The sequence below is a fragment of the Etheostoma spectabile genome, chromosome 6 (assembly GCF_008692095.1).
Source record: "Etheostoma spectabile isolate EspeVRDwgs_2016 chromosome 6, UIUC_Espe_1.0, whole genome shotgun sequence".
Lineage (NCBI taxonomy): Eukaryota > Metazoa > Chordata > Actinopteri > Perciformes > Percidae > Etheostoma > Etheostoma spectabile.
This window is the reverse complement of record NC_045738.1, coordinates 17,230,262-17,256,302: the sequence shown is the minus strand read 5'-3', so window position 1 is coordinate 17,256,302 and position 26,041 is coordinate 17,230,262. Positions and strand designations below refer to the sequence as shown.

The following is a 26,041-nucleotide window of genomic DNA, read 5'->3' as shown; positions in this document are numbered from 1 at the left end:
AAGAGAGATCCGTGTGGTCCTGGATGTAAATCATGTAAGTCATATAGCTCTTGTGGACTGAAGACACACCCATTGATTGCTTTGGCACAAAATGCAGCATATCAGAAAGGTAATTCTGACCAGGACAATGGAGTACAGGATGGGACAGCTGAATGTTTCATAAATGTATATACTGTATGCTTAAAAAAAAAAAATCATTTTGTGATGTGTATCATTGTGAACAATGAGTGTAGTAGGTCAGTGTGTGGGGCTGTTGCCAGATGCAAAAAGATTGTTTTGGAACCGCACAAGCTGGGAGGTGAAATATAATATGGATGGCTTAAAGGTTAAATATTTAAAAAATGAAACCAACTTGTTGCTTACGTTAGAAAGTTTATTTTAAAAATATGACTGATCCAACGAAATGAATATTTTGACTGAGGAAGCATTAAAAATAGCTTTCCTCTGAGTAAATATTTAGATGGCGGAGAATTCAGCAGCTAAGAGCCAGATATTTCCCTCAGGAGATCCAAACAAAGCTAAATTAATATTAGGCTTACATTCTTCAGCAGGCTAGAAAACCCCAAATGCACGCTAATGTCCCTCAAGTCAGCTAGATGCGACATTTTGCTAACACGTTAGCCCCAACATCTTTATATGGTAATAATGTCAATTATCTTGACTGAATGCTGCTTTGACTTTTCTAGCGGAAAACACACATATTAAAAAAAAAAAAAAAAGACTAAAGTTAGGACAGGGCTCAAATCCACTGGAGGACTACAACACAGTAGGACGGTGTATCATGTGCATCTAAATTAAAATACGTCATTTAAATATGTGAGTATATAATATTGAATTGAATGCCTTTATTGTCTTTGTACTTTACAATACAGCGAAATTAGGAGTGCTACTCCACTGGGTGCATACAACAAATAATCTTTAAAGGAGATTAAAAAAAAAAGAAAAACACTAAAAAAAGCAAACATCAGTTAAGTAAAAGTATCAAAGTACAGGAGGTGACAGTGAATGACTGGGTTTGTCGAACTACATGTATACCATTTTACTTTTACCATTTTTAGCCTACCATTAATGTTTCTATTTAGAAATTGAATTCAGTACAGTACATGCTGTAGTGTACTAGAATTTATTTTATTGCATCATAATGTCTGTAGATTAACTGTGTGAAATAAACACAGTAAAAAACTTTGTGTGAACAAAGCAGAACTTATCTTTGGAGCAATGCTGCATGTTCACATTCCTCTCTGTTGAGTCTTGCTTATGTGTCCTAATGCACAATAAGCATTATGCTGTTATCATCTGTTTGCTTAACGCATTATTGTGCCGTACAGTACAATGGGCAGAAGGAGCCAAAAACAAGTTCTACTTGAGCCGGCTATTTGAAGTATGCTTACTCGTGGAATCGTGAGTTTTTCTTGTTTTGTTTTTTTGTATCTAAAGATTCCTTTGAAAAAACGTTTTCTTTTTAGGGTTAGTGACAGTCAGTTAGTCATGACAGTTATGGAAATGTGTGTGTGTGTGTGTGTGTGTGTGCTCTTTTGTTTGAAATTAGCTTGGAACATCAACAGAAGTGACCATGCAGGAACTCAGAGTGCACCTTTAAGGAAAAGTTCTGTCCCAGTAAAACTTTTCAATTCCATTACCGTGACTTCCGTGGCTCTGTGAGACTAGATTCGTGGTTTAGCATCTCAGCCGTAGTTTCACTGTTTCGGGCGTGTGTACTTAGTCTTGCATGGCTTAATCTTTCAGACAAACATATGCTACTGGCAGGATCAACCAGGTAGCCCTGAGGATGGGCCTATAATGTTATTTTACTGAATTGTTTTAATGATGCTCCTTGGGAGTGAATCCATTAGCCTCCGTGAACGCCCCAAAAATAAGCTTAAAATAAAAATATGGCGATACTTGTGTGGATGTCCTACTCGACTAATACAAAAAAAGGGAAAATACAAATACAAACAGGATGACACCGTCACAGCAGACCATCACTGTCAGATCAGACCATCCGTGTGTGCGCTTGTGCGACTGCAGCAGCTCCTGTAAATATCCTGTCCAGGGCCTGACACTAATTTATTCACTCCCACAGTTTGTTCGTTTTTCTTTTGTTTGCCTGGAACGTCAACAGAAGTGAACATGCAGGTCCTCATAGTGCACCTTCAGGAGAAGTTCTGTCCCAGTAAAACTTTTCAACTCTATTACAGTGACTTCTGTGGCTCTGTGAGACTAGATTAGTTGTTTAGCGTCTCAGTTTAGTGTGATTGCATTCTAATAAGTGCTAAACACAAAGTAAAGCTGAGGCTAACGGGAGTGTGATTAGTTTTGCAGGTATCTGAAAAGAAAATACTTAAAAGTTTACGAGATCCTCAAAGGGAAATGAAGGTTTCAGTTAGACACACCCATTTCACACTTCCCTGCACTCATCTTTGCCGCAGACTTTAATATCCAGACAGATTTTTTTTTTTTGAATGCACTCTCTCTAACTCTTTTAGCCATTTACATTGGATGTAAATGGTAAAATGGATGGATGTGTCACATTTCATGGCAATCCATCCAACAGCTGCTGAGATATTTTACACATAATCAAAGGATGTGAACATAATGGTGCTAAAGGTAAAGTCAGGGGATCACCAAAATAATTGAGATTCATCTTCTGGGAACCATGAATTTCCATTCCAACCATTTTATGCTGATCCATGAGAGATATTTTAATGGTTATTGAAAACTTCCATCCACGTACAGTCATCATCACCTGGAGCAGGAATGGCCAGATAGTGGACCAGAGTGAGGTCAGTCAGACTCAGTACTACTCCAACTTCTACTCCAACAGCAACTTCAGCTTCTGCACCTCCTCCTATCTGGATTTCACTCCGCAGGAGAACAACATCTACTCCTGCAGCGTCACGTCAGCCTGAGTGAGCTGGTGGAGGACATGGGGAACATGGATTTCTGTACGTAATTCCATGGCAATCCTTTCGGCAGAGATGCCAAAATAGTGCTCTGACCGACGGAGAGCGCTAATGTGGCTAAAAATTAAGCTGATGAAGCCACAATGTGAGGGAAGCCAGCTACTGTAAATTAGCTGCACAATACAAAATGTAAACCACACACAAGCCTGCTCTCCACTGTCAACAATATTAAATGTTCCCTGAGATGATGGATGTCATGGGTGTAGTGATTTATGTGCCAATGCCATTATATACGTTCAGCTGGAATACTATTTATTCCAGCACCCTTTGCACTATGCTCCACAATTAAAATAATATCATAATTTACTTCTACATACTTTGCACTCTTCATTGCACTATTGCCACAACCTGTCTATATAATTTCTGTTTTAGAGTGTGTATGTTTTAGTGTGTATACATTGTTTGTTTTGTGGTTTGTGGCTTGTTTTGTACGTGTAAGCGCATCGTGAGCAATTATGATCCAAAGCAAAATTCCTTGTATGTGTCCTCGTACCTGGCAAATAAAGCTGATTCTGATTCTGATGTTTTTTTTCCCCATGAGGTAAGAATAAAAGGCACACTATTTAAAGTAATAGCAGCCATTATGGAACATGCCAGACAACCCTGAGTGCAGCTACAGGCAGGCACCCCGGGGCAGAACACTGACAACCTAATGTAGCGTTGTTCTTTCAACATTATGTGAGAAAGGTTGAAGTCTTCTGTTTAAAATCTGTATTTGGTGAACTTGGGTATCTAATCATCAGAAAAAGAGATACAGCACAAATCCAGCACAAAAATTATCAAGCAATATTTTTAGCTTTATAATTGACTTTCCAAAATGACTTTCTGATTTGTTCAGGCCTTTGGGCATTGTATGTACAATTTTACGGTGGCCGAAAGGGGCAAACGCACTGCAACGTAATGAAACACATGCAAATGGGCAAAACACAAGCAAATTAAGAAAATGTCTTCTTTAATTTCACAATCCAATCCAACTTTATTTGTAAAGCATATTTAAAACAACCAGGTTGACCAAAGTGCTGGACATTGACATGATTACAAACACGCAAACAAGAAAATAGACATTTAAAACAAATAACAGACTAGAAAAATGAAATGCAGAATACAACTCTCAAGCAGGTTTAAAAATGTGAAGGCTGGGGGCCAATCTGACATGCAGAGGCAATTCATTCCCAAGCTTTGGGGCCACGACTGAGAACGCTTGATCTCCCCTATTCTTGAGACGCGTTCTAGGGACAACAAGGACTAGCTGGTCAGCTGACCTTAACGACCTCAGAGGAGTGTGCGGCTTCAGAAGGTTAGCGATATAAGCTGGGGCTTGACCATGAAGAGCTTTAAAAACACACAGGATCTTAAAATGTATCTTAAAGCAAACCGGCAACCAGTGAAGGGAGGCAAGGACAGGGGTAATGTGATCTTGTTTGCCAGTAGAGCGCAGCATTTTAAACAATTTGTAATCTGGAGAGGGAGGCCTGGTTAATACCGACATATAAAGCATTACAGTTTTGGTAAGCAGCCTGAGTTGAAGGAAACTTGCTATTACAACACAGTTGATCTGCTTCACTAGTTGAAACTCACTATCCATTTTATCACCATGGTTAGTTACCATGGACTTGACATACGGTGTTAGAGGACCGAGGTACAATTAGGAGGCTCAAAGAGCGCTACTGGGTTGAAATATCATGTTAGCTTAACTTTCATTATAATGTAAAAAGCCATACAGGCTTTTATGTCATAAGAAACAATCAAGCAGTGTTTTTTAGGGAATTATCATGTGCCCTGCACCAGACAGCTTGCCACCCACACTGGCGCCATCTTTTTTCTAGTCAACACACTTGCAGCCTTTAAGACAAGAGCTGCAAACACACACAGCACGACCAAATGCAGAAACGCACTGCACATACAGAAACGATACAAAAAAAGACGTGCACAATCCCGGGAAAAACCAATGCAACAAAAAAAATTCATCCAAATTCATCCAGATTGCACAACAGAAGTTCACAATTTTCTTGTGTTTTGTCTAGTTGCGTGTGTTTCCATTAAGTTACAGTGCGTTTCCCTCTGTATTATTGTATTATTGTCACCGTGCCACTGTATTATTGTCATTTTGCGTCATCACTTTCAGTGTCACATAATTTTAACGTTTGCATCTATCTAAGCATTACACAGCAGATATTCTGTACACACACACATTTTTGCACACTTAAACAACATCGAGAATTACAATTATTATTGAATAGTTGGTTTTTTTAACAGGGGCAGACATTACAAACATTAATAAACATTGCTGTAAATGCACCAGAGTCAGTTAATTTTCCTATCTGTAGATGTTACACACAGTAGTCACACTAAAAACATAAATAGCAAATCAAAACGGTTATTGAAATTGTGAATATGCATGCAGAGGAATTACAAAATGGGGATATCAAGAGGATATATGTATCACATAGGACATCATTATGCCTTATTATCAGATTATAATTCAATCATGCAACACGGATGCAAATGAGACACTTTGCCAGATACTCTGGCAAAATAAAAGCAAGGCCACAATGAAACACATCATTTAAAATACTTAATTTCCACCTTAAACACCAGGGGGCACTGTCACATCTTCAGTCACAGAGTAGCTGTGGAAGCAGTGCGGTCCAATGACAGAACTGGATTGTTCTCTTTGTATGACACCTAGAATATTATAGATGCTGTGTTTGAACAACTCTAGTATTTTACAGCAGGACGAGGAGACTCGTTTAGGAATGTGTTTTGTTCCACTCGCACTCCCGTCCAATCTGCTGTCTGTCTCAGACACTCATGCAAGACTGATGCTTCCACAAGCACTTGCATAAACATTATGCTTGGCTGGCCATGTTTACAACTTTTCTCACATTATTGGTCAATTTCACTTGTCCAACAGTTCTCCAGTGGGGCATGCCGCAGCGTGCGCTTTGAGGCTGTTTTACCGGTCAAACCAAGTAACAAACCAGTAAATACACCTCATTTGGACAGTAAGATGACATCCTGCTAATGTAATCTTACCAAGTGTGTATTTTTTTTTCAATTTGTGGCATGCTTTTTTTTGCTACTATCCAAAGCTACAGCAGGTTGGCAATTACTCTGTGGGAGATCATTAGTGTCATTTTGGCATCTGTTTATTTTCACTCTGTTTAAAGAACTGGAAAAACAGTCAAGAAACCCACCTAACATTAACAATTTCTCTTTCTTCTGTTTTTTTTTTATCCAACCTTAGGTCTCTCCACAGGTGTTTTAAAGATGTGATATGCCAGAATGACCCTTTTTCCCTTACAGCACTGAACCTTTTTTTTCATGTAAAGTTGGTGCTTATGTGGCAAAAACGCCCTTCCAAAATTGGACGCACGTTGCACAGATCTAGATACATGTTGGCAGTTTCCGCACATGCTTTCAGGAAGGGTGATTAAAGCCTAATGGGGCCCCTGATGTGACAGCAAACAGAGACGGGACATCTTCATCTTTAAAAAGGGACGTATCATTAATTTGCGGCCTGGAGATTCTCGTAGCGACATCTGAGCGACAAAAAGAGGACTCTCCTTGAAAAGGCAGCTTTGACCCTGGCAAATGAACGCGTGAATACCCCATTAGGCTGAAAATGACTTTTCATGAGCACGCTGTGTAAGACTAGTAAGCCTAATCACAGTACCTGGAGCTCTTCACCGGTAATTATGGCAACTCATCAAAAAGCAAGTCACCCTTTGTCTCTCTTGTTATTCAGATTTTATTATCAGCTTGTCAGTGAAGATAATTTTCAAAAGCTTTAATGTTCAAGTTCACACTTTACCATGCAGATATTTACCACATTCAAGGAGGATATGCTTTCAGTGGCATTTTTTGTTAGTTCGATAGATCGCAGGATATATGAGAAAGGTTTCTTTAAAAGACTTCTTAACCTTGTTTTTTTAAGCTTTTTTTAGGCTTATAAATAAAATAAGATAGGTGAACGTATCTCATCATTGTCTACGTGTTATGATGACTAAAGCCATGCTAGAAACATGCTAACATGAGCATGCTAACATGCTCACAGTGACAGCGTTGACATGCGTGTTTTGCTGGTATTATAGATGGCATGTTGTCCATCTTAGTTTAGCACATAAGCATGCTAACATATGCAGTGAATACAACACAGTTGAGGCTGGTAGAAAAGTGATTAGTTTTGAAAGTATTTAGTCATAACTAAAATACTGGACAAATTGAAATTTGAATGCACTATATGAAAATGACCAGGGTTCATTTGGGGATCGAGACATTTTAGACTGGACCAAATGCTATGTGATCAGTGAGAACGAACAAAAACAGTAAAATCGCAGGCAGTAAAACCCAAACAATGAGCTGAAAGACGCTGAAACGCCCTGTAGAGCTGAGGGACACTGCATATTTGGGTGATAATTCTAATTGTGAGTGACCCCTTTTACATAAATGTAGCGTTGTTAAAATAATGATTGTAGCTGCATGAAATTATCTTAAAATCTGACAGGGTGAGAAATATTTAAACAGTCATCAAATTCTGTACAACCCAGTCTGCACAAAACAGCCATCCAGGGTCAAACCTTACAGTCATTTACTGTATCCATCAATAGATTTTAAGTATTTCAGAGAGTAAGTGGTACAGGCAGACAGTGACGGAAACCTCTTCCCTGATGTCAGCAGTGATTTGTGTTTGCCTCAAGCAAGGTTACTCTACACCAACACAGATCTCTGTTGGCTTTGTTGTTGTTGCTTAAGTAGTAGTCGTTGTTGTGAGAGGAATCACACTTTATGATTTAAGAGTGGTGGTCCCTCATACAAACTGGCTTAAATTATAAATACAGAGCTATAGCGGGTCCAAACCCCGACATATTAAATATGCATAACCGCTACAGAGGAGTGAAGTACTGAGGATCTCTCTCTCTCTCTCTCTCTCTCTCATTCTGTCAGGAAGTGCAGCTCTCTCTCTCTCTGTCTTTCTCTCTGTCTCTCTCTCTCTAACAACCATTGTACATCATGTACCCCTTACCCATTTTTTTAGTTGAACTTAGCACCAGTTCCCAAAAACACTTCAGCCACTTCCACAGTGCGGATGTATGACTGTGTCTGTGTGTATTGATTATGTGGCACAGTATCATACTTTTTTCTGTCTACTTCTCTACATCTTTCTCACATACAACCTATCAATTTCTATTTGCCCATCTTTCTTTAGTCCTTCACTCCCTAAACAGCACCCACCACCCTTCCTCCTCCTACTCCCTCCTCTCTCTAACTCTGGTATTTCCCAGCGAAGCCCCCTCCTCACGTCCCTCCTTCCTCTCTCTCCCCTCTCTTCTCCCCCCCTCCTCTCCTCAGATGGATTCTTCAGTCAGCCGAGTGGAACTGGTGCGGCTGCTGGAGAGATAGGCAGAGAGGCAGAGAGGCTGTGGTGAACAGACGCTGGGTCAGAGCGCTCAATTGCTTCAGACAATCACAGGGGAGCGAGAGACAGACAGGAAAAGAGACAGAGAGAGAGAGAGAGAGACCACATAGAAAGATAGATTGAAGAGAGAGAAAAGGGAAGGAGAGACAGGGGAGGGAGGTAAATATGTGACAGGATGTGGTTTCCCTGAGCTTGCAGAACATTGGTATACAGGCATACTTTGAGCATGACCTAAACACACCGAGCTTACAAGTGTGTTTGAGCTCCGTTAAGTGGTGAGGGGGAAGACGAAGCAAACCGCTGGAGCTGCTGCTGAGTCTGTAGACGCTCTGGTTTCTCTGTTGCCTGCCGGAGGATTGTGTTTCCTTTAAGCCAGCCAGCTCCACAGCAACCTCAGTCAGCGTATCGGACAGGAACTGAGCCCGTCCTCCATCCTCCTTCCAAGTAGAATGCGTTTCTCCGCTGGAAGCTCTGGTCCAGTTGCTGCCTTCGTGTCCAAGCAGTGAACTTTTCAACGTGATTTGTGAAACAGGTATGTTTGCTTCCTGTTTGTGTTCCAGCATGTGTATGCATTTGAACTTCCGAACAGATGTGTGATAGTGCTCGCGCCTCATTCTCTGGACTGCAACCACTGTAAACTTGGACTGCATGGTGGCAATTGTTTGTCACAGAGAGTTGATTCATTAGACGCTGCCGCAAGCCACAAGTTTGGCTTCTGAGCAGTGTGTTCAACAACAAGCTCTAAATCCACCGCCACCACACACACACACACACACACACACACGTTCACATATTCACATGCTTGCAAGCACACACACACTCTGACCTATCATCATACACATCAATAGGTCTGGTTGTTATGAAGTCACATGTGTGATGGTTGGTAGAGTGGGGCTGAGAATGCCAAAAATGTCTACCTGGACCCAATCATAGACCCTGACAGTGTTTCAAGATGTGTCCGGCTTGCAGGACCACACCACTCCCACTAGTGAGGAGACGGGGGGAGTGTGTGATTTGTGAGCTACTGTACAGTACTGTGCATATGAAGGATAAACGTGTGGGTTTCCCTGTGTGTGCAACTTGCGTGCTCATGTACCCGTATCCGTCAGTACAAGTGAATGTTTACATGCTTAGAATATGTTCTCCAGTACATGAGTTCACTCAAGCATGCATGTTTATACGAGAGAAGGAGGTTTAAAGGAAAAAACAAGTTGAGTGATGGCAGGAGGTGAAGGAAGGGCGGGGGGAAGTCAGGGAGGAGGACGATGAGGGCATTAGAGAGAGGAAAATCTGGGGAAGAGGGGAGTGAGAGTCTGTGTGTGTGTGTGTGTGTGTGTGTGTGTGTGTGTGTGTGTGTGTGTGTGTGTGTGTGTGTGTGTGTGTGTGTGTGTGTGTGTGTGTGTGTGTGTAAGATAGAGAGAAAGTGAGTGAGTGAGGGAGTGAGAGAACTCATTCTGACAGAACTGCTGTTAATTAGTTCCAGCTGGTGAGCAGTGGAGCGTCGGGCTGGCTGCGTTAACGCTACAGTGTTGGTGGGTCAGGAGTTGCCTCTATCTCAGTCTGTCCTCTTTCTCACTCACACACACACACACACACACACACACACACGCACGCAAAACATACACAGATAAACACACATTAAAAAAACCTTACAAAAAAACACAAAGGCAAATTAGCATATGGGCTGAACGGAAACACAATGTAACTTTTCAAACATATAAAACAAAAAGACGCTAACAGATGTGCAACACATGACATACAAAACGCACAAATAAAAACATAAACCCACATTCATGATTCACTGACAAATGCACACTGTCCACACAAACGCATATGTGCAGAGGGGTAGAGACAGCCTTCTGCGGTGTGTCAAGTGTGGATATCAAAGGGTTAATGTAGTGTACCACATGTAACATGCAATAAACACATGCAGTCCCACCACCGTAAGCATGCATACACGCTTCACATACACAACATGATCATGATCACATAGGAACACACATACAGACACACGCTTAAAACACACACACACACACACACACACACACACACACACACACAGGAAACACTATAGAAACCCATATGGCTGCTCTATACACTGCTCTGCAGCTCGGCTGTTGGAAATGTGGAAGTAATTGTGGTTTGGGCTTTGCTACGCTACAATGTCATGTCAAAAAGGGAAACATTACACAGGGCAAAAGGTAAAGAAACCCTTACCTTAAAGGCCTAAATCACCCAAATTACAAAAAACACTTTCTAAATTTCTATTACCTCTAGTTATATGTCACTATCCAGGTAGTTTTGGTTTCATTTGCTCAGATTTGAAATATCTGTATTAGAGACTAGAAGGAAGACCCCTGTAATGGATCATTTAACCACTCACATTCTAAAAAGAGTTGCAGGGCATCAGGACCAAAATCCATTTATTAAAAAGGTATTAACCTTTACAACTGTAGACTTAATGTATTATGGTGAAAGCTTTTTAATCATTTATTAACATGTGTAACTGCAAATGATATACTAATGTTTGGTGACAGCTTATTAGCAAGTGATAAAGTCATTCCTCTTTATTAATGACGTAATAGCATTCACAGAGATACAGCAGTGATTTACTACTGTGCTTGTATTAAGTTTAAGGACCTACAGGAAACAGACCCGAAGCAGCAGAGGCCAAATATCTTGACTTTTAGTCTCGCTTTGCCAGACCGTCCTCCACACACTGCAGAGGAGGGTCTGGCTAGTCCACATAGCATTCCGGGATGGGAGAAAAACATGCTCTGGTCTATTGGCATGTCTTTAAACCAATCCCAGTCATCATGGGCGGCGCTAATTGCCGGACAGAGCCCTGGTTTTGCTGCAAAATAGCCTCGGGAAGGAACTTTTTTTGGTGGAACATGTGTATGTTCAAAAGTTGTTTTAGTCTTGGAACAGAAAACTCAGATTGGACAGATAGTCTATCTAACTGTCTGGATTTACCCTGCAGAGATCTGAGGAGCAGGCAACCATAGTCCTCAGAAATCAACCGGAGTTTAGATTGGAAGCGGTAGATAACGGACATGTGGCCGAAAAGAAGGACGTACGGTGAAATTACCGGCGGCAGTGGAGCAATCCTGGAAGTGGAAGGTCGTGGATATAGACTAGTCTCTAAAAATCAATGGATCCCACACTTCCCATAATGCAACTCAATGTTAATTGAGGTCTTTCCTGACAAGTGAAAACCCCACTTCTTTAAAGCCACACACTCGCAGTAGTACTCCTTGTGGTGATTAAAGTAAGCCCTTCAACAGAGGATTTTTAAAACTTTGGCATACAAAGCCAAAACTCACGGCTAACTATGCCTAAAGTAAATGAGAAAATATTCTTTTTCAGATTCAGGTGGACCACCTCTTTAAAATCAGTCCAAGACTATTTTCTTGAACACTGTGAAGATGTCACAAGATGTTAGATGTTGTCATTGTGATTCAGAGTTTTACTACCTGAATCCCTTCTATCAGCCATTTTCTGAACCTTTGTGGATTTTTTTTCTCCAGTCCTTTAGCAAACATGTATTTTAATCAACTTCTGTTTGCTATCTGATCCGGGCACAGTGAATCCCCCTGTGCCGTGTGAAATTTGATTAAGGTAATTGGCAAACGTTGGCTGGTGTAAAAACCTTAATGTGCACTCCTCTCCACTCACTATGTATAGACAAACACCCACAGACACAACTAAATACCAGAACATTTTATGTAGGGTATATTGAATTGAAAAGGTAGTTATTTTTAAACCATCTTAATTTAATTCACTCTGATTCTATGCTGCTCCTGTTTGACGCCAGAGAAACACTCGCACAAGCTTCACATTTAGAACATGATGACATATAAAAATATGAATGATTTAATTGTGAAATAAGATGCTGGCAGGTTAATTTTACACTTATGAAATCAAAGTTCGTACAATAATTAGATGAAGACAACATGTAAGTCTTTGGTTGGCAGAGTTATCTGTATTTTAGAGACATTCGGTGCTTAATTCAAGGTATTTTTTATGGTTTGGATGGAAACTCTGGTGTGATTTGTTGAACAGAAATCTGATTTGGCATCCTTATTGGCAGTCATTTTTTTGGCAGTAAACACGGCTGAATGACACACTGGTAGATAAGGTGTGAGTTTTACAGTTCTTATGACAGGGTGTCATCTTGATTGCAGCTTCTGCTGCAAGTCTCACATCTTTTCCCTCTGAAATGCTCAGTTACAAGATCTCGGGTGAAGATTATTTTCCCCTTACTCTCCTGCTAGGTGACAATGGTCATGCTTTTGAAGATACTAAGTTATTCAAGCCTCTGGCATTGCCCTAGACCTAAGATGCAATTTCAGGATGAATCCTCCAGGCAAGAAGGAAAACAAGAACCAATATCCAGCCAAATGTGTAGTAGCTTAGCCTCGAAGCAACAACAAAAAAAGGAAAAAAACACCGCCCCTTGATATTTCTATAAAGCAAATTGACTCCTGTTGTAATGGGTGGTCAAGAAAATTGCAGCAGTATTGATTGGGTAATGTTCAACACAGACATGTTGATAGGGTGTCTGAAAACCTAAGAACTTGGTTTCAGCTGGCTTTAATAAAAAATGACCTGCCTGGAGCAAGTTCAAAGAAAGCAATGAGTCATTCACGGAAAGTTTCTTTAAAACCCTCAGTGTTTTAGAGAAGAATTGCAAAGAGGGCATGCAAAGAATTTTCTATTTTTTTACCAAGTATTCCTCTCTTATCCAACATTGTGTTTGTGCAGGTTGGGTTGAGATAATGTTTTGCTTCTACACTTGCGAGAACTGTACAAATCCCAGCGTGGATAGATTATCCATAACAGAGTCTCGCATTACCAGACCTTCCTCCATAGCACTGCGGAAGAGGGTCTGGCCAGTCCACATAGCATTCCGGGATTAGAGAAAAACGTGTTCTGGTTTAAGAGCATTTCTTTAAACCAATCACAACACTAAGCGCCGGACGGAGCCTCGGTGCCTCTGCAAAATGGCCTCAAGGAGGAACTTGTTTTGGTGGATAGTGGATAGTCTAGCTAGCTGTCTGGATTTACCCAGGAGCCCTGGCGCGTATCTAACATGTGTCTGTGTACGACTGTATTTGCATAAAGGAAGAGGCTCGATATGAATCCAGACGCGTTTAACAAACTTGCATTCAACAAAAATCATTCAACAAGTGCATTTTGCCAGTTAATTATGACATTTTAACCAATATTTGAGATGTGTGAAACAGAATTGGTCTGAAATGGTTATCAGAAATAATCTCAGAATTATTTTATTTAAAAAAAGATACTTGAGTTATCATTTGACTGAAACTAGACTAAAATGACAAGACTTTTAGTCGACTAAAACAAAAAACATATGTGAATGACTAAATATGACTAAAACTAACAAGGACATTTGGCCCAAGAGTAAGACTAAGACTAAATTAAAAATAGGTGACAAAATTAACACTACATGAGTGTTGGCTCCTGTACATGGAGGAGTGGGAAAGAGGAAGACAGTCCTGCTGGAGAAGAAGACTGTGAGCTTATAGCGACCAGAAAAGGAGAAAAAGAGAGAGAAACTGACAATGAAAGAGAAAGAGATTGAAAAAGATTGGTACCTATTATTCTCCTAAGAAGGGCATAGTCATAGAGGGGTTGGTTCCCATGGCAATAGCTTTCTCTATGCCTGTGTGTGTGTGTGTGTGTGTGTGTGTGTGTGTGTGTGTGTGTGTGTGTGTGGACTGTAACTGGGCCTTGAGACCGTACGGCAACGAGGTTGGCCGAGGCCACGGCTCACCGCGGAGCCACCCGGAGCCTTGAAGCGGCGGAGAATCTCAGACAGACACTATTGTTTTCTCGCCTGCTCTCTACACCTCACTCCTCAACACCCCCCCCCATTTTTTTCCCGTCCTGCATGCTTTTTCGTTGTGTATCGGCCTTGGGCATTCAAACCAAATTCAACAAATTCAGTGAGTTGAGAAAGCAATTCCACCTTTGGCACCCATGGTCTCCTTGTTGGTAGTGCGTAATGGTTTAGATGATCTCCAAACATCTCCAAAAGCTAATTTTAAGCTTTTGTTGTTTAAGGACTTCTCACATTATAATGCATTTAATACTTAAAGCTTTGTGTGATGAACTTTTTACAGTCAATTTGAAATTTTGAACCAGTAATGTAACAAAACTTCTTAATTTAATACTCAGAAGATGAGAAAATTTATAGAATTCTGGATATTACACTAGCATAACTCTTTAGTGATTGCTTTTTCTGCTTTATAAGTAAAAAAAAAACTACTGTGTTTCTCAGGCCACTATGATCTATGATCACCAGGCAGTAAAAGTTTTTTTACCTGAAATCCTGCCCAGGGTTGCAATTCGCAAAGTGACTTAAAGGAATACGCCACTCAAATCGTGTTTTCATCGTCAAGTTTTGGCCCCCTGCATGTTAAATGGTGGCTCCAGAAAGTTTGTAGTTCTGTCTGTTGTGGGTGATGGGCTCATTCAACACAGATTGACAGCAGTTGATGGGTTACAATAGCAACAGTTGCATATTAAAAATAGGTGTAAAGATGTCAATAGAAGCTTTCAAGCCACTCCACTTCTTCGGATCTGTCCATTTGTAGGCTTGGTATTGTCCAAAAAGTCCTATTTATGCTAAAATGTGCCAAAATTTTGCTAAATGCGTAGTTAATACTGCTAGCTAGCTTATCTATTTCTGTCTGATGCTCACAAGTATAAGCAGGTGTAGAGTAGGTTAACAACTTTGTGAGTCATTACACACAGGACCAAGCCACATTTAAAGCGATGACGCACGTTTTTTAGGTTACACCATTTTTTGTCACATACAGCAAACATTTTCTCACTATCCGTTAACTGCCTGTCCCCTAAACACACTGTATAAAAAAAAAGAAAAAAAAGAAAAGCAGTCTCTGTAGACAGCCCGTATATTCTAAGCATGTAAACATTCACTTGTACTGACGGATACGGATACATGTAGACAGCCCAGACTTCCGTAATGTGCGTTCATGACTCAACCAAGTCCGTCTTGTCCGTTATTGACTGGAAGACTGTTTGGTATGGTTCGTGGTGCAGGTTGGCGCAACTGGTTTTTGTTGCCGTTTGTGGAGCCTGGGCTGTCTACAGAGACCGCGTTTTATTTTTACAGTGTGTTCAGGGGACAGGCAGCTGGTGGATAGTGAAGAGATGTTAGGTAAATGTGACAAAAAAAGCCTAAAAACGCATGACATCGCTTTGAGCGTCATTAAATCAGGCAAACAGCACTATATTCACACCATTGGTGGATTATTTCACTAAACCAGTTTGACTAAAAAGATCCTGTACGTACATGGCATGTACAGTATGTGTAGCTACACAGTGCAGTTTCCTCACTTAAAAGGACTGTGTTACAGCAAAGGTTACTGCATTAACATCCTGTCTCAGTGTCCATTGTTTTTCTCTCTCTCTCTCGAGTCCCCCTTTTTCCATCCTCTCTGTCACATTTATAAAGATTCAAGGTGGTAAGGACAGACGGACGGAAGGAAGAAAAGGAATAGTGGGGGATTTCCAAAATAGAGTGTTAACATTTTTAGCTGACGCTGTCATCCAAAGCAGCAGAGAGTGCGGCTAAAGCTCAGAAAGTTAGTGAAGGATATTTTGACCAAACAAAAGACTATTGGACACATTGGCTGTGTGTTCTTCGACCTTTCCTCAAAAATGTGAAAAATAACTAATATGACAATTCTCTTTTTTACCAGCTCAATAGTTGAGGTATCATCTATTTGGTTTAGTTCAATCAATCAAACCACAGTTTATTGGTTGAAAGCTAAACAGACCAACTACAGGATTTTTCGACGGTAGAAATGTGAACTCAGCGTTAATTGAAATGCTAAACTACTGTTAAATCAGCTGATGGTGAACTACTAATAAAGCCATCTTCTAATCTGTAGGCTGCAAGTGATGTATAGCCTATATTTAGGCAAAGTTATTTGGTAACCACGGTAACTCCTACGCAAATCAGCACATCAGTGCAGGGATTTTCCCCGATACACGAAAAGGTACCAGCGCAAGTTGGTTGTGCATGTTTCCTATTTGAAATTGTAAGTTAGCAGTTCCCCAATAAAAAGTGACTGAAACCTAGCAAAGAAACATCTGTTTGTCACTATTTATACACATTATGATATATGAGGTCCAGTTACAATCTTGACTAATATGACTGATGATCAATCATTTCTGTGAGCTCGTCAGAGAAGAAAAGGTTCAGTAAAGTGCAAAATGACTAGCTATCAGTGTACAGAATTTGACGTCCCCACATGGGTCCATACAGTGCTAATGGAGCAAGATGGCAGCCAACCAAATTGTCCAATCAGTTACCTGTCAGTTGATATGAATTCACAATAAGAGTTTGTTTATAAACTACGGATGTGAAAGCATCTCAAAACATCATGGTTAGGGAAAGATTAATCTGGATCAATGATCATTTACCAGAGAATCCGGATGTCCCTCTGTTCTTTTCGAAACAACAACAACAAACTTTGAGCAAGTATGTTACATGGAAAAATTCAGGTTTTGAAAAATAATTTGGATTGTGAAACAAGGCAGGTATGATTGTCCATCCATCCATCTTCATCCGCTCACCCGGCATCGGGTCGCGGGGGCAGCAGCTCAAGCAAGGGACCCCAAACTTCCCTTTCCCGAGCCACATCAACCAGCTCCGACTGGGGGATCCCGAGGCGTTCCCAGGCCAGGTTGGAGATACAATCCATCCACCTAGTCCTGGGTCTTCCCCGAGGCCTCCTCCCAGCTGGACGTGCCTGGAACACCTCCCTAGGGAGGCGCCCAGGAGGTATGATTGTGAACATTTATAAAGATTATTTTGCCGTTATGGCATTTTCTATCTAATTGGGACCTATTGGGACAGACTGTGGCAGGATTGCTGCAGACAGGCAACATTTCACAGGGCAATACACAATGACGTTTAACCATGTATCCAGCTAATTTAAAAAGCTCACATTACTGTATTGTTGAACAGTTAACTGTATTTAATATTGCATGTGGCATTTTCTTTCATCGGGATGCAAATGTTCCACCAAAACATGTTCCTACCCAAAAAAATTTTTTGCAGACCTACCGTCACTGTGTCCAAGGCGATTGTGGTTGGTTTAAAGAAATGTAAACAACCCAGAGCGTTTTTTTTTCTCCTATTCTAGAATTAATGTGTGAAAGAGCCAGATATGACTCCACAGTGCTGTGGAGATAGGTCTGGCAATGCGGGACTAGGGAAAGAGTTTCATGAATATTAGAAATGAGAATATGAGAAACCAACATTTGATCCAAATATGGACTGTGTGTAATAGTGTACTGACCAGAGGATTCTCCACTGTGACTGTGGGTTTTGGATGAAGAAATATTGTATTAGCACACAATTTGAACTGCCACTCTGGCAACTTTTGTTATGATATCATATTGTTACAAACACAGACTGAAATACAAATACCAACACATTCCAAGCAGTTGCCATGACTATTAATACGTGACCAGCTGATCTGAGAGCTGTGTGGGACAAGTGATCTTATTAGCGCCTCTTTGTAAACAGCGGCCGATGTTTTTCAGACTGCTGGAGAAGAAAGTCTCTCATTTTCTTCTAGCTCGGTCAGTCCTTTGAGCTGTACTATGTGTTTGCTATGTGATCACAAGCAACAGATGCCAAAACACACAATGCAACACATTCCCATTTTAAAGAAGTTATGAGACAAAATAATGCAGTCGGAGCACCTTCTTGTTGCCAAAAAGTATAAGGTGAATAGACCCATGATACTCCCGACTCCTTCTCTGTTTTGCTGCAGTATTTCATGTTACCTCAGCCTCTTTTATAAGCCTCTTGAGTGCCATTTCAAAAAATGACAACCAACAACCACTGCTGTGGTTTTTCCTGTGCGGCCAGTCTTGTCCTTTCATTTACATGATGGTTTCTCTAACCACTGTGCTTTGGAGAGCCCTCAACTCTACTCCTCACAATAAACTACGAACGATACTAAACCAGCATCCACTACCACCAAACGCAGCCTGGCTAGCGCTCCACTCTACTTGTCAGATTAAGAAGATCAAAAGTAGGAAAAAGGCAAAGAGGGCTAGGGAGCTAAAGCGTGAGAGAGAGGAAGAGAGAGGAAGAGAGCTGGCTTAAAAGGGAGACTACATGGAGATGAACACAAGAACACAGTGTCCTAATTAATGTCCTCCTCCATTAATCCACTCTGAATCTTCCCATGCTGCTGGGTTTGATCACAGCAATAGTGCTATCAAAGCCTTGTAACATGGTCTTGTAATATGGGGGAGATCTCAGTCAGACACCATTAAAATCATTCGGTGCAGTTGCTTCTTGTTGCTGATGCTGGGATGTCTGTAAGTGTAGACAGCAGGTGGGGTTTTGTATGATCATCTTCTACACTGGTGTAAAAGGCATGACAATAAAGTCTCAAATCCACATGACAATAATTTAAAGCGCCAACACTTTTAATTGTGGAATATTTTAATGAACAGTGGATCAAATGAGTATGTGAAGAACGCCCTGCAACTTAAGAAAACATATGCAAATAGACAAAACACAAGGAAATTAAGAAAGCAACTTGACAGCACATGCGTAGCATTCAGCAAACGCGCTGCAAATACACACAACAGAACCAAATGCATAAACACGCTGCTAATATAGAAACAATGCAAAAAGAAAAGCAGACGACCCCCAAAACAAATGCAACAAAAAAAAACTGCATCCAGATTACGCAACAGAAGTTCTCCAGGCCTCTAGAGGGAGTGCTAAGTGGAACAGCTTGATTTATGACCCCATTGAGAGAGAGAGAGAGAGAGAGAGAGAGAGAGAGAGAGAGAGAGAGAGAGAGAGATCCTCAGTACTTCACTCCTCTGTAGTGGTTATATATATTTAATATGTCCGGGTCAGGACCCCCAATAGCTCTGCATTTATTATTTAAACCAGTTTGTATGATGGACCACTAATCTTAAAACATGACACTGTGATTCTGTGAGAGAGCCGGGACACGTTCAATCTCAGGAGGATGTGCACCGTTGTGAAACGGTGCGCAACTGCTTTGAGAGAAACATTAAGTCTATGTTTGAGATATGTTTTCTCTCATTTGGTGGGTGTGTCTCGGCTCAGGTCCCAGGCGATACTCAATCATGTAAACTTGTGGTAATAAAACATTTATGACTGCATCAGCGTTTATCGTTGATATTACACATTACATAAGAGGGTTTAATTTGGAGGTCCGGAAGACGCATCACTGAAGTGTAGGCCTCCTTAAGTGTAATAGTGTGATTATACAACAATGGTTACCAATAAAATAAGTGATAATTAATCTGTATTTATATTGTGGAGCAATTTGCTCTTAAAATAATAATAAAGTCCCTCCCTGTAAGTCAGCCAATTTGAGCTATAGCTTTGTAGAAACCGTGGGATTCATCAAACTGAATAAATCCCGTTCACACAAATAAACACAAAACTGCTAAGTCCATTGTGTTGTAAGTAAGACATCTGCTGAAACATTATTGTATTCATTACTCATTATTCATGATTGTCGTACTGTTTAGTTCAAAAACATCCGAAACATCAAAGTACGAAGATGTAGCGGACCAGAGGCAAGCTTTTGAAAGCTTGGGGATGGCACTAGCCGGGAGGGCATGAGACGGGAGCATAAACTGTATAATAATAATATTAATCTGTCTGTCAAACTATAACTGAAGGTAGACTGAAAATATATTTTCCATCAAGAAAAGCCTTCAGTGGCGTTCTTTGCTCTTCCTTCAATGAAGAAATGTTCTCTAGTTCTGATATAACTGACGCTATAGCAGCATCTGCGCTAACTTCTTTTGGAGCCACTGTCGTTGTTCAGATCTCCATGGCTTCACACAGACTTAAACCCTGCCTGAAGCTGCCAGTAACTTCACATGGGAGGCTGGTCTGAGCAGCTAGGTGTTTGGACACAAAATCATTACATGCGTGATCTCGTGATATCGCAGTTATCCAACTGCCATGCAAGGTAATTAAAAATTCTGCTCTCACCACAGAAAACTCCAACTGTATGCTGCTGGCTGAGCACCAACCGGGAGACAGACAATATTAGGGACTAGCTGCAGCAGTTAGGTATTTTTCTCAAGACAGTCACTGGGTACCTGTTTTTAGCACACACAAAAATCGGATCAACCCACCGTACGCTACTTGCCCGGCACAAAAGAAACTATGTTAGTGGCTAGCTAGTGATCGTTGTGAAGCATTTAGTATCTAAAGAGCCTACTATTTCCCTTAGGAGTTGATGGTGACCCAAACAGAGCTAAAAGTAGAGTGAATATTAAACTTGCATTTGCTATAATACATCAAGGGTTTGTGATTTTCCGCATGCAGTAGAGTTATTCTGCCCCAAAGTGGTCAGAAATCAATTATTTCAGCTTCAATAATGTGCTAATTCCATGGAGTAGCAACATGCAATGACCCCAGTGATCAATGTGAGCCCAGAAGCCAAAGGAATCCTTAGACTCACAAATGCTGTTGACTGACAGATACAAAACATTGCAGTGCAAGACAATCACCTCACTGATGTTACCTTTCACATTCAGCACCCATATAAAGTGCTGTGGGATGTTTTGGTTGCAAGGGCCAAAGCTAAGTGCATCTCAGCTACAACAAAGCTCTGAAAGTCAATCTGGGCTCACGAATAGACAACCTATCGAATAAAAACCTCTTATCAAATAAAACTTCAAAATGCCATTAGCAAGAGACAAAAGATAGAAAAAAAATGGCAAGAGGATCGTTGCTAATTCAGAAAAAGGGAAATCAATGGCCCTTTTCCTTTTCGTTTTTTTTTGTGTTGCTACCCAGAGTCGGTCTACCCTGTCAAGCATCCCTGACCCCCTGCCTGTCAATCTCCAAAATATGAAATAAAAACAGGATGTAGAGGAGCGGAGGCTGGGTGTTGTGGGGGCCGCAACTGCCCAAAGCTCCCACCTCAGAAGAAAGGTTTGAGGCAAGAAACAGTGACTCAAAGAATCATAAACACTGCACATTTCCTCTGTCAGTTCAGCTCTAAAAATACTCCTGCTCGCCTTCGCCTCACATCTCCTCCTCCCTGGTCTCAAGGAGCTATGCAAATACAAGCCCCTTCATTTTTTTCTCATCGAATTTTTCTTCCACACGCCTCCCTCAAAGCCCTCCATCCTATTGTTCTGACTACCTCTTCTCCAGCTCATGTAAACTACATGACAGAGCCTCGCTTTCCCTCTTGTTGCTCCTACTCTCTCTAGGGTAGGGGGAGAAATGATAAAACGCTATTTACAACTAACTGTAGGCAACACTGGAAAAAGCCAAGCTCTTTTTTTCTTTAAAGACAGCCATTTGTGAAGCTGCGTGGTGAAATGTATCACAGTGCAATGCAGTTCTGAGTGACAATTTAAGTGGGGACTGAAACGCTTTTAGGGACTTTGACTATGCCAGCTTCTGCAGATTGTGTTTGGCTTTGTTGTTCTTGAAAACGGAAGCAAGACGTCAGTCTTGCTCGGCACGTGCAGAGAGGCAAAGACACAACTCCTCAGTACATCTCAGACATGTACACACCGTTTAGAAGGCCTTCTGAAGTTTCAAGGCTTTGCAGCACACAGGACAGGGTGTGTTCTGGTATTAATCACGAGTCCATCAGCCCGTCGTCCATTTCAGGGAGCTGCTCTGAGGCTTGTAGAGATATGATTGTGATGCACATTGATATTCATAAAGCCCAACAAAGACATTCATGTAAGTGTCACTGGAAACGCTACGCTTTCATTACTGCCGTAATGAATCTCCAGTCCCATCTTTCACACTTTCTCTCGCCCCACTCCCTCGATGCGTGTTGATCACCCCTTTCCTTTTCAACTGACTCTAATTGCACGCCCTTTTTTTCTCCCCGGACTCCAATTGCCATGCATTTCCTGCTACCCCCCCCCAACCATTTTTCGACAAACAATGTCTAACCCGGCCACCCCCATTTCCTCTCTCTCCATTGATTGATTCTCACCTTTTCTATTCTTGCAGTTCACCTCATTAACAGAGCCCCCGTCTGCTCGTTTCCTATTTTGTCTCCCACTCCATCCTACATCCCAGCCCCCCTGCCCCTCCGCACTTCCTGTCCTATCTCTGAAGCAACGGCCGGCTCGGATTCGTAGTTTCCAGCCAAGGCCCTGCAACATTCTGTAATTAGTAAGGAGCATAATAGAGAGGGTTCCTCATCAGCCGAGGTGGGAGGGGGTGGGCTGGGTACCACTGCTAGATATCCACCCATCCATCCATCCATTCATCCTTGAGTTTAATCAGTGGCACACAATAGGATGTCACCTGCTCCCAGACACAGTCGCTGAAGGGAGGCAGTGATTCTGTCACAAACCATTTGGAGTGAATCGGCGTCCATGGTGCCGGCACTTTAAGGCCTCCTCTTCTTCCACGGTTGTCTCTGCTAATTTGGTCTCCCTGGGAACGAGAGAGACGGAACCCGTGAAAAATCAAGCTCATTTACTTGTGTTTATTTATTTATTTACAGACGCTTATCCAGCATGTTCTTCTTTATTGGTTTTCCTTCTGAAATCCCTGAGGAATCGTGCATGGATGTTTTCTTTCATATATATGTCTGTGTATATACATGTCTGTGTGTACAGTATGTCACAAAGAGGCTAATCTGGTGCACAATCAGTCATACCCGGGGGGGTACATTTACTCAAATGATGTACTGTACTTTTTTCTTCCCTTTAGTATTATTTTAAACTTGTACTTCACTTATTTAACTTCTACAGTTACTAGCTACTTTGACAATTGATATTTTACATAAAAGATGTTGAAAAACTATAATGCACTCTAACCGATTAAATTATTTAATATATCAGAATCAATAATTAATTAAAATACATAATTATAAGCATTGTGCTTGAGGAGTATTTTTTTACATGTGACCCTTTAATTACATTTTTCGTTCACATACTACAAACTGCATTGCATGTTCTCATTCCCCCGCAGCCATTGGCTTCCATTCATTTTGAACCATGGCCCACTGCTTATGCAAACATTTGTAAAAGTGATATTATTGCTGTCAGGAAAGGATGATTGTTAAGATTATTAGATAAAGTAAGAATATTATACTCCTAAATTAACAATATTCCCATTTAATTATAATGTAATGCAGATTTGTTGTTCAATGTGAATACTTACATGTTTTTACAAGTTAGAAGTTTAAGAGCTTGCTGATTCATTTTCATAATAGACATTTTCACCTGTACATGATTTCAAGTTAAAGAGCTCAAATACAAAAACACTTCCATAGTTATTTAAGTATTTTTGTACCAACAATAGATAAAACATTGAAGGAATGAATTGTACTTTGTGATAATGCTACTTTTACTCAAATAAAGGATCTGAGTACTTCTTTCACCAAAGGTTACCTCCGATTTTAAACACCGTACACACACTTCTAGGCCTATCTGTATGCAGTTAGTAATTTACTCGCTGGATATACACGCAGTCACACAAGTGAGAATGAAACACTGTCTCGGTCTGTTTTGTCTGGTTGGCAGGGTCCGTAAACAGAGAAACAGACACACTGTGGAGCCATGGGCTGCGGGCTGCGTAAGATGAAGCCAACGTCGGAGGAGAATACTCCGGGGAAGATTTACTCCACCCTGAAGAGGCCACAGGTGGAGACAAAGGTGGGTGTGGCCTACACCTACCGCTACCTGGATTTCCTCATTGGCAAAGATGGTAAGACATGAATTTCTATCAATCTGCTTAAAACTGGGTTTGAATAAATCGGTTGTATCTCAGAATGTGGCTACTTTACTGTTTTTCGCACAACCCCCAATCCTTTTAATTTTAGTACCACGCTAGTTATTTTACTAAATAGAACATAACCCACCAAAGCCTGAAATCTCAGCATAGCAATAGTAATCCCCACAGCCCCCTTTTGTATGTGATGGTCATTTTGTGCTGCTGGGTTGTAAAGATCTAAATTATTGCCTATTCCATATGCATGGCTGAAATTATATGACTACCTTAGGGCCTTTGGCATTTTGCGGCATCAAAATATCATACCTCACCGTGATAAGAAGGTAATATACTTCAAGTTTTGCAAGGGGCTGAGCTTTACTTCAACTACAATTCTTTGCTGTGTTCAGTATTTCACTGAATAATGTTACTTCAGTGTGATTAATATGTCTACTCCCCCTGTGAAAATTGCATTATACCTGCGCATCCCCAATATAAAAACATTAAGGATTCAGATGCAGAAGAAATCTATCACTCATGTACTTGAAATAACAGCAGACTGGCGGTAATTTTCATCAGGATTGTTTTGTAATGATAGAGTGTTAATTAGCGCCTGCTCCCTGTATAGCAGCCACTGTTGTAATTTCTTTTCTCACAATTAGTCAGTCATGCTTTCACGTTGTGCTAATGATATCAAATTTTCCAGCCCAATCCACGCCAAACATCCTGCTGGCGGCCATCAATTATGTATGGCACCAAATCCAACCCACTAGCAGGGGATGCAAACAAAGTAAAAATTGGCCTGCAGGGTAGAGAGACTGTTTTGTTCAAGGTTACAGGTTTGATCCTCAAAAAACTATGTTTCAGCAAGTTTCAGAACGTTTCAGTTAAGGAGATACTGGCTTGACTGGCTCCGCGCTCTGACCAGCCTGTTGAGCTGGAAACAGCTGGAAACTGTTGACTGGATGTTGCTGACGGTCAAATGGAATTTGAGGCTCATTGTGCTGTGCATGTAAATATCAATAAAAGACAGTATCCCTCTACTGATGCACACACATGCAAAACACAAACACACACACACACACACACACAAACACACGGAAGGCCGGTAGATCCCCCTCCTCTCCTTCCCTTCCTCAGTCTGAGGTGTTTATGAGATAGGAGATGGTTGTTGCTTCCCGAGATGCCGAGGACTAAAGTAACGGCTCAAGGGCTTTGATGTGTGTGTGTGTGTGTGTGTGTGTGTGTGTGTGTGTGTGTGTGTGTGTGTGTGTGTGTGTGTGTGTGTGTGTTCATTCATGTGTATTGAGGAGTATTCATGTGTGTTTGTTTTGTTGTGTTGTAAACCTAGATTTAGATATTTGATTAGGTGAGGTTTGATCTGGTGAAATTAGATAAAGGATAAAGGTAAATCAAGTTAAATTAGTATATGGTAGAGTTAAGCTAGGTTATCTTTGGTTAAATTAATAAACATTGACACAAACAGATGTTGGAAACATTGGCCATAGTTGTAGAGACTTAATTTAAAGTGTCAATAATCACAGTTTTTTGACAACAATGTGTCAAATGACAATTTGTTAGAGAGCTTGACAGCTAGTTTCAGCTCATTGTTTTTAGCTGTCCAGAGCATAACTTTAATGCTGTCACAGTGTTGTGTTCAGCCGTAGCCATATAAACGTAAAAGGTGATATGTCATGTGTTCAGAGCTTGTTTGTGCTGCCCCCAAGAGGCCAAAAAGGTTTGAAAAATGTTATTATCAAAACAAAAGGGCCATTTTTAGGACCGTCTGGATCAAGGTAATGTATTTACTCCCCAAACATTTGGTGCAAATTTGTTTGCTGAATGCTTTAACATACTATATAACATGTTCAGCTTGTT

The 26,041-nt window shown here is 40.9% G+C and overlaps 1 protein-coding gene across 1 annotated transcript in view; it reads left to right on the top strand.

The window, feature by feature from the left end:
• Window positions 1–8,328: 8,328 nt before the first annotated feature.
• The window catches only part of rftn1b (raftlin, lipid raft linker 1b), a 113,012-nt gene continuing 95,299 nt past the window's right edge, over window positions 8,329–26,041 (top strand). The window contains exons 1-2 of the mRNA XM_032518106.1: window positions 8,329–8,914; window positions 23,977–24,160. Coding sequence (XP_032373997.1) covers window positions 24,013–24,160 — 148 coding nt within the window. The 5' untranslated portion in view covers window positions 8,329–8,914; window positions 23,977–24,012. The remainder of the gene's footprint in view (window positions 8,915–23,976; window positions 24,161–26,041) is intronic.